General features: G+C 28.6%; 1 protein-coding gene across 3 annotated transcripts; it reads left to right on the top strand.

The window, feature by feature from the left end:
* The first annotated feature begins 2,010 nt into the window (after window positions 1-2,010).
* Window positions 2,011-8,631, top strand: LOC101499855 (bZIP transcription factor TGA10-like). Of its 3 annotated transcripts, none has more exons than XM_004493501.4 (11): window positions 2,011-2,598; window positions 2,725-2,828; window positions 3,345-3,436; window positions 3,520-3,651; window positions 3,768-3,839; window positions 3,910-3,969; window positions 4,085-4,162; window positions 4,255-4,330; window positions 4,427-4,698; window positions 5,675-5,914; window positions 8,246-8,631. In XM_004493501.4, exons 1-11 carry the CDS (start codon window positions 2,432-2,434, stop codon window positions 8,393-8,395), a joined length of 1,443 nt encoding a protein of 480 aa, XP_004493558.1. In that variant the 5' UTR covers window positions 2,011-2,431; the 3' UTR covers window positions 8,396-8,631. The 3 variants fall into 3 exon arrangements, with proteins under 3 accessions (XP_004493558.1, XP_004493559.1, XP_073221840.1); XM_004493502.4 differs by having other exon boundaries at window positions 2,013-2,598; window positions 2,728-2,828; XM_073365739.1 differs by lacking the exons at window positions 2,011-2,598; window positions 2,725-2,828 and adding an exon at window positions 2,923-3,178.
* The last annotated feature ends 247 nt before the right edge of the window (window positions 8,632-8,878 follow it).

Raw genomic sequence — 8,878 nt, 5'->3', positions numbered from 1 at the left:
ACTAATTTAAGTTGTCTAGTGAGCCACTCTATTTGTCTTACAAATTGAGATAAATGTTGCCCTGTGAGCCAATTTCTCATGTGTTGGAACCAGCCAAACAAAATCGAAATTTTGAGTTTTACTATTAGCATATTATGGAATAAAATGCATAGACACCTAATTGATTTAAAGACTACAAAATGATAATTTGTTAAAATAACTATAAGTCTAATTAAAGATTATGTCTAATGTAAACATTTCAAGAAATAGTCCAAGGATAGACCTTTACTATTTTTAGTATAAAATGAATCTTATAATAATAAATAATGAAAAATAGATATAATAATATTTTATAAAAATTTACTATAAAAAATGAAATCTACCTTTAGATGAGGTCTATTTTAGACGGCCTCTAATTCAAACATAAGATAACTAAATTAAATAAATACTCAGCTAAATAAGAGTTGTCACAATTATTTCAAATTGATATAATTCAATATATCACTCACTTGATAAGCTAATTATTGAGAGTGAATATTATATACCTAAATTTTGAATCAAGTGGTTGTAAGTTCAACTTTTTCAGATGATAATTGCATTATTGTTTTATTAATTTGAAATTGGGTTTACCTAATTTTTTTTGAAAGAGATAGGACAACAATGTCGATACAAAACCTCTGTTCCAATGGAAATGGAGATATATAATAGATAGGAAACAATATGAACAAAAAATGTAAATTTTGCATATACTATTTAATTTTATATCAGATAACGAAATATAAATTTTAATAAAATCAAGTAAAATACTGGATGACATGAAAATATTTAATATATTTTGTCAAAAATGAAAAGATTTTATATAACTCTCAAAATAAACTGCTGTTAGGTTGTAATTATCTTTTTATCCATCGTTCATTTTTGAATTTAACAGCTTATATATGTATGATTATTTTTTTACAAAGGAAACTCATTGCATTTCATTAATTAATGATCAATTGTTGAATACATATAAAAACATTAATGAGAATTTGGACACGAACTTATTAAAAATACTTGATTAACAGGACTGTAATTAATTAATTACGGGTTTATTTATTTATAATAAAATAATATATTCTAGAGTATATATCAATATGTTGCGTATAAATATCTACTAGAAGAATTCCTATTAATCTAGCTGCCTCTCTCCCTTATACTCAACTCTTCATTCATCCTTCTCTACCGAATAAGGTAATTTAAAATATTTTTTTACTCACAGTCACCCTTTTGTATTTTTTTTAATTAAAATAACAAGTGATTTCTATATAATTTTTTTATTTCATCGTTTGATTGTAACATTTTATTTGTTATTTGGATTCAATGTTATTTTATTTTTCATCTTATTATAGTGTTTGTAGTTCAAATTAGTAAATTAATTTTAATTCATTATAAATTTAATTAATAATTTATTCGAGATTTAAAAATATAGAAATTTTATTTACTATGATCGTATCACCTTTGTAATTATTTTGTAATTTTATATTATTAATTTAAATATTATAAATTAGATCATACATTAATCATGTTTTTCAGTTTTTAGCAATGTGATGTTTCAATCAATTCAAACAATTTTTAAGAATAAACATTATTTAATTTAAAAAAAAATAAAAATAGAAGAGTACTAACAACACACTATTTGATACATATTTTATTTTATTTTTAAAATTTACATACATCCCTTCAAATTATTGAATCCTATTTAAATTTAATAAGACTTACAGAAATTTTAACTTTAAATTTTTTTTAAAAAAAATGTATTATTAACATTATTAAAAATATTACTTCGAAGAAGAATCTTCGATTACCTATCTACGTGTAAGTTTGCATGAAATGAAATGGCAATAAGAGTTGAATATAAACGATGGCATTTCAGTCATTTCATTAAATAATAAAGAATACGAGGGTTACACAAGGAAGATTTCTTTAGGTAATAATTTTCAATTCTACAATTCAAACTCTACTTTTTTTTTCTCCTTAAAAAAACAATGTCAACAAAGACATATTGTCTTGATCTTCATCTGTGATTTTTCACGACAAAGAGATTTGAAGAGGACCGCTTTATCATCTAAGAAAAAGTTTTGTGTTTGCAGAGAAAATCATCTAATTTTGAGTGCCATATACGAGAGAAAAAAAAAAAAAGAAACAGTAATATTAGGAAAAAAAAATCTTGTCTTTTACTTGCTTGCATTCAATTCATTACTAGCTCTTTATATATAACCGACTCTCTCTCTCTCTCTCTTTCTTTCTCTCTCCGTAGAGAAATGAAAATGATTTAAATTAGAAGAAACAAAAGGCGGTTTCACCATTCATGAAGCTTACGAAAGAGTTCCTACTACTAGTTGAAAAGAACAAAAACAAAAACAAAAGAAAGAGACAAAGTTTTTAGGTTCTTCATTTTTGTTATATATATAATATGGCTTCAAGTGTTAAAAATCCCAACCAAACCACTACTCAACTAGAACCACTCCCACCACCTCAACACCGTCATCATCAAATTCAACACAATTTTCATGATCATAATCAAATTTCCTTTGGAATGATGCAATCTTCTTCACCCCCCTCTGTCCCCGGAACTTACATGTGAGTTCTTTTATTTTATTTTATTTTATTTTATGTATATAATATGAGTCATTAGTCTATTCAGATTATTAACCAATTGTGTCTTATATAATATAATTTATTTATTTTTGCAATTTTGTGTGTCAGCAGAAACAAAGATTCTGGAGCTTATGATTTGGGTGAATTGGATCAAGCCCTTTTTCTCTATCTTAATGGACAAACTGACCCATCAAAAGTTCAAGACCAAAAACGTGAGCTTTATTTTTTGAAACATCTTAAAATTCTTCTTTTTTCCAAATCCCAATTCTAATTGAAAAAGAGGAATTCCTTGGGTTTCACTTTTGGAGATTCTGTTTGGGGTCACACCAAAATCATGATCAGCAGAATCATATCTGCAACACAATAGTACTTGCTTTGACCAGATCCTTTCTTCAGAAAAGTAAAACAAACCAAAATAGTCGAAAATATGGAATACACATTTTCATTTCCAATTATTTTTGAAAAAAGAAAAATCACTCTTCTCTCTCTCTCTCTCAACAATGTTATATATTTAATCTCTACCACATTCGGATTTTTGGATACAAGAAAGAGAGGTAGAAATGTATGATATATTACTACTCACTCTCTTGTGTTATATTCTGATTTCTGTATATATTATTTTTCTCATTTCTCATTTCATATTATACAGAGAGAAATTAATATTAAGTTGGTTAGATTAGATATATTTAATGCTGCTGAATTTGGTGCATGTTTTTGAGTATATGCAGAGATGAATTCAACATCAGGAATGAGGCCACCAACTCTAAACATTTTCCCTTCTCAACCTATGCACGTAGACCCATCATCATCCAATTCCAAGGTTTATTTAATTCATTTTCAATTGTGTTTAATACACACTCATTTTGTTTAATTGAATTTAATTTAATTTAATTGAATTTATAGACTAGCTTGGAGTTAGTTTCTCTTTCTCCACAAAAAAGTGGATCGAAGAGAGCATCAGAGCCGTCGATGGAATTAACCAACCCACCAAAACAACTACTCGCCTCTGTCTCTGACCCATCCAAACCTGTTAAGGCACGTATACATTCATTATTGGTAGCTTATGAGCTAATTAATTAAGCTACTTATCAATTATTGGTACTTTCTTTTTATCTTATTATTAATTAATCATCTATACTATACTATTGCAGCGAGAGAGAAATCATCGCAAGGGTCCAACTTCAAGTTCTGAACAAGAAGGACCTAAAACACCAGATGCTAAGGTTATTACTTATTAACTCTTTTCATTTTATTTATTTGTGACAAACTATGCTAATGACATTTTATGCACAGACACTCAGAAGACTTGCTCAGAATAGAGAGGCAGCCAGAAAAAGCAGGCTTAGAAAAAAGGTAAATAAATTATCCATATTTGTCTTGTGTTTCTTTACACATTTTTCATAGGTATCTTTACTTATGAGTTATATATAAATGTCCATTCATTCTATATTCTATTCTATTTTTCCAGGCATATATTCAGCAACTTGAATCAAGCAGGATTAGGCTTAATCAGATGGAACAAGAACTAACACATGCGAGAAATCAAGTAAGAAAAAATAAAAATAAAAATAAAAACTTGTTTTATCACACTAGTAATTTTTATAATTTAGTAATATGTTTTGCATGTTTCTATTTTAGGGCATGTTCTTTGGTGGAGGTGCAATTATGGGAGGAGAACAAGGCATTCCTATCTCAATGAATAGCATTAGCTCAGGTATCTCTCTTTAATTTCCCTCATAATGCATGTTTTAAGTGTATCACAATTGACATGTTATTAATTATATGAATATTTTGATATGTGTTATTTCAGATGCTGCAATGTTTGACGTGGAATATGGAAGGTGGCTAGAGGAGCACCACCATTTAGTGTGTGAATTAAGAGCTGCAGTTCAAGAGCACCTTTCTGAGAATGAACTTAGAATGTTTGTGGACAAATTCTTAACACAGTATGATCAAGTAATGAATCTAAAGAGCTTAGTTGCAAAAGCAGATATATTCCATCTTGTTTCTGGAATGTGGATGACCCCAGCTGAACGTTGCTTCATGTGGATTGGTGGATTCAAGCCTTCTGAACTCATTAAGGTAAATCGATATATATATATGCATGTCATGACTCAACATTATGCAACAACTAGATGACACAAAATAACTTGGTTTAAATATTGTAAAATAATTAAAACACATATATTATACAATAAAATATATTATACAATGAAATATAATAGGAAAAATGAATACCGATCATTTACGCGAGTTAGATATTGTTGAAATTTAGGTTATGGGGTGAATTTTATGATAACTTTCATGCGGAGAATCGGAAGTGAATTGAATTTGTGTAACGTTATACGCGTTGAAAATGAGAAATTGATAATGTTAAAAATTTATAAGTTCCATTTTGTCGGTGGGGCTATAAACCAAAGAAAATAAAAACAAGAGTCTCCTACGAATTTAATGTCATCAATGAAATGACGAAAGAGTTAGGCTTCATCTCCATAAAACCCATACCATTAATTTAACCCCAATATTCTTGCGTGAAATTGAGGATGCAATTAAGAAATTTAGTAAGGAAAAGGGAGTGGCACGGAACAAGTCTCTTTCGATCATTTTTTTTTTTCTTTTCAAAGTTTCACTTTATTGTAATGGGATTATATAACTAGGAATATAATCTTCATTTCCATGCCCATTTCTCTTTCATTATTGTAGTTAATCACTAATAACAACCTCTCACAAAGCATAGAATTATATATATGATTTGACATGCATCCATACTTGTCCCGTTATAGTATAAGTATAGCTAAACATATAATATGCCCATAATGTATATAAATGTGTCTAATATGATCGTTCAAAAATAGTTTAAGAGTATACCTTTAATATTTTTGGTAAAAAATAAATTTATATTACTAAAAAATAAAGAAATATAATATTTTATTAAATTTATAAAAAAAATAACGAGTTTGATCAGAAAAATATTAGAGTCCAATGTATATATACTCTCTAGTTTAATAAAAAAAAGTTATAATTTACATTGTGATTTATTAAATGTATTGTATTATAGGTTATTGTGGGTCAAATTGAGCCTCTATCCGAACAACAAATAATGGGTATATGTGGATTGCAACAATCTACACAAGAGGCAGAAGAGGCTCTCTCTCAAGGACTTGAGGTTCTCAATCAATCTCTTTCCAACACTATAACATCAGACTCATTGAGCTATCCTCCCAATATGAATAACTACATGGAACAAATGGCCATGGCCATGAATAAACTCTCCACTCTTGAAAGTTTCGTTAGACAGGTACACTACGTTTCTTTATTTGACTTAACATGCTTGAATTTTTTTAAATGATTGTGTGTAGTGTAGGCGACTTTGATTAAGTAAGAATAAAAAATGTACATTAAATTATATATAGTGTGAAAATGATGGAATATCTATGTATTAGGTGTGAATTTCATATTCATATTCATATAAATAATGTTAAATGTTAAATTGTTAATCATGGACGTTGAATTTGGTTTTTATATATATTAGTGATAGTGATTAATTAGTTATACTATTTTGGATGGAGTATTATGACAATATAATATTGGTTGATTATAATTTTGTGGTCCCCCTAAGGGCCCTGACTTGACAAAGTTTTTATAACGGATCTCGTGGGTCGGGTAGGAAGAAGAATATGTTACTCGTTGGGTAAGGAAACCTGCTACAACCACCTCCAAAATCCATTCATTTCTCTCTCTTCAGTTAGTTACATGGAATCTACAAAACAAACAAATTAAAAATAAATAAAAAATTTTGCATCTAATTTACATATGTTGTGTGTGGTGGGGAGGCAATGTTTATATCTCGAAAACGACTTTAATTAGTTCCTTTCGGGTGTGTCCGGTACATTTACTTGGATACATTATATATATGGTGATATTGAAAAAGAAAAAAAAAACATACACCTCAATAAGGAAAAATCCATATGCACCAAATTGAATTTGAAGGGGTATGTGTAGTATAAAGCTTAAAAGAGGTAGCAAAATTATTTCCTTGTTAGTAATAAAAATTTCAAATATATATGGGATAGGTATATTATCGTTGTACATTTTTTTTTAAATGATTGGATAGAGTTTAGTACACATAGGCATACAAAGCATTGCAAAGGTACCGTAATAAGGCTTCTAATAAGGTTTATATATACTTATGAATAAGATGGTATTTAACTTTATTATGATGAACATTGAATTCCTAAGGTAGTATGTACTACTATTGTTGGTATACATATACACGTGACACTTAATATCAGTGGTCCCTTACCGATACAATCCTAATTCAAAATCAAAGATACCCTTGTAGCCCCATATCTATGTGATGTCATGGTCATAACCGTTTGACTTGAAGACAACTTATAGACCCTTCCCCATAACTTCCTTTTTTGAATTTTGACTACTAATAGTACAAACACACCAATTTTGCTCGAGACAAATACTATGATTTTTTTGTTACTTATTGAACATTTGAAAGAGACTAATGCAATAATTTTGAATGAAATGTGGCATACGCTTTTTTATTTCTTCATTAAGAATATGAACTGATTTTGGAATTTTATAAGTTGAAGTAAGTTGACAGCAATGGTAAAATGACTTGAAATTCTTTGTGAAATTTATGGCAGTTTATAACCACGGGATACCTCAGTCTATATATGTGTGTGTTGTATTCATCTCACCAAAGTTGGTTCACCCACTTTTATCAATACTATCTGTCACTAATTATAAGCTTTGAGAAAAAAATTTGTCCTTGGATATAACCACTCTTTTAATTTATTAAACCTATTTATTATTATTTTTAAACATATTCCTATTAATACTACTAATTTATTTTGAAATATAAAAAATTAAATTTAACACATATGAATAGAAATATTTTTTTAGGAATATTAAAACAGATAAAATGATGACATCAACTAATTTATCAATTTTTCTTAATAAGAATAAAAAAAACAATAAATGTTTATAATAAGATACATAAGTAGTACTTCTATATATAGATGAATAGGTGGTTTTAATTAAATTAAGTCATCCAATATTTAGGTAAATTATACTAATCCTAATGATAATGAATAATATCACAAGTAAACATTTCCTTTATTTATCTATAAGCCGATCCAGACGTAATTTGACCAAGAATTGTAGTATTTGTTGTAGTTTGACTTCTTGTAGCCATAATGCTGACTTTATTAAAAATTACTCCAACGGTGGTTCAAAGTTTACTGTGATGATTATCATTATTATTGTTGCCATTCCGGATTCAGAAATCCAATGTTTGAAAATATTGTCCCTATGTTGAATATTAATAGTCATACTCTCAAAATAATGCATAGCCTATATTAATAAGGTGTTTAATTTACGGTCCCTTTCAAAATCTTCTATTACCCTTACACACTACTACAATAGTAGTATATGTTATAGATGACCCAAATTTAGGCTAACTTCCCAATTTGACTATTAAAAATATATACAGAGGTTTATCTTGTAGGATTCTATTCCATCAAATGAAATAACAGTTGAATAAATGTATGATTTGTCGTATGTGTTCGAAAATAGAAAAAAAAAATGTTTGAAAATTGAATTGATGAACTTACAGGCAGATCTTCTTCGACACCAAACAATTCACCGTCTAAATCAGATCCTAACGACACATCAAGCAGCAAGGTGTTTCATTGCCATGGCAGAATATTTCCATCGTATGCGAGCCTTGAGTTCTCTGTGGTTGGCACGCCCTCGCCAAGAATAGCAGCCTCACACACTTACTACTTCCCCCCCACCTAAATTCAACCTAGCTATATAGCTATATATATATATATATGCTCTTTAATTTGTAGTAGCTTCTTAGTTTCTCTTTAACATTATAAATTTAATGTTTTCTTCCTTCCTTTTGGTGGTACCACCCTCTTAATCCTCAGTTATGTACATATACAATAGACAGATAATTAATTAATATATAGGATTTAAATTATTGGTTCTTTTATATATGCAATTGTTTGGAATTAAGCAATGAAGCTTGTATTGAACTCAATTGTCCATTTGGCCTAGAAGAGTTGCATGCATAGGTTGTTGAGTTACGGCTATTGATGAAACCATATACACGTTGGTTTAGTCTTCAGGTTTAAGTATTCTAAATTTTTAATATCTTCTATTGCGTGCTATCCTTTATTTTCATTATGACTGAGTAAATTAAGTGGTCCGTTCTTGCAAGGTTAGTTGTAACAATCAATTT

Source organism: Cicer arietinum, chromosome 3 (genome assembly GCF_000331145.2).
Source record: "Cicer arietinum cultivar CDC Frontier isolate Library 1 chromosome 3, Cicar.CDCFrontier_v2.0, whole genome shotgun sequence".
Taxonomy (NCBI): Eukaryota; Viridiplantae; Streptophyta; class Magnoliopsida; order Fabales; family Fabaceae; genus Cicer; species Cicer arietinum.
This window is presented reverse-complemented; position numbering and strand designations above follow the sequence as displayed.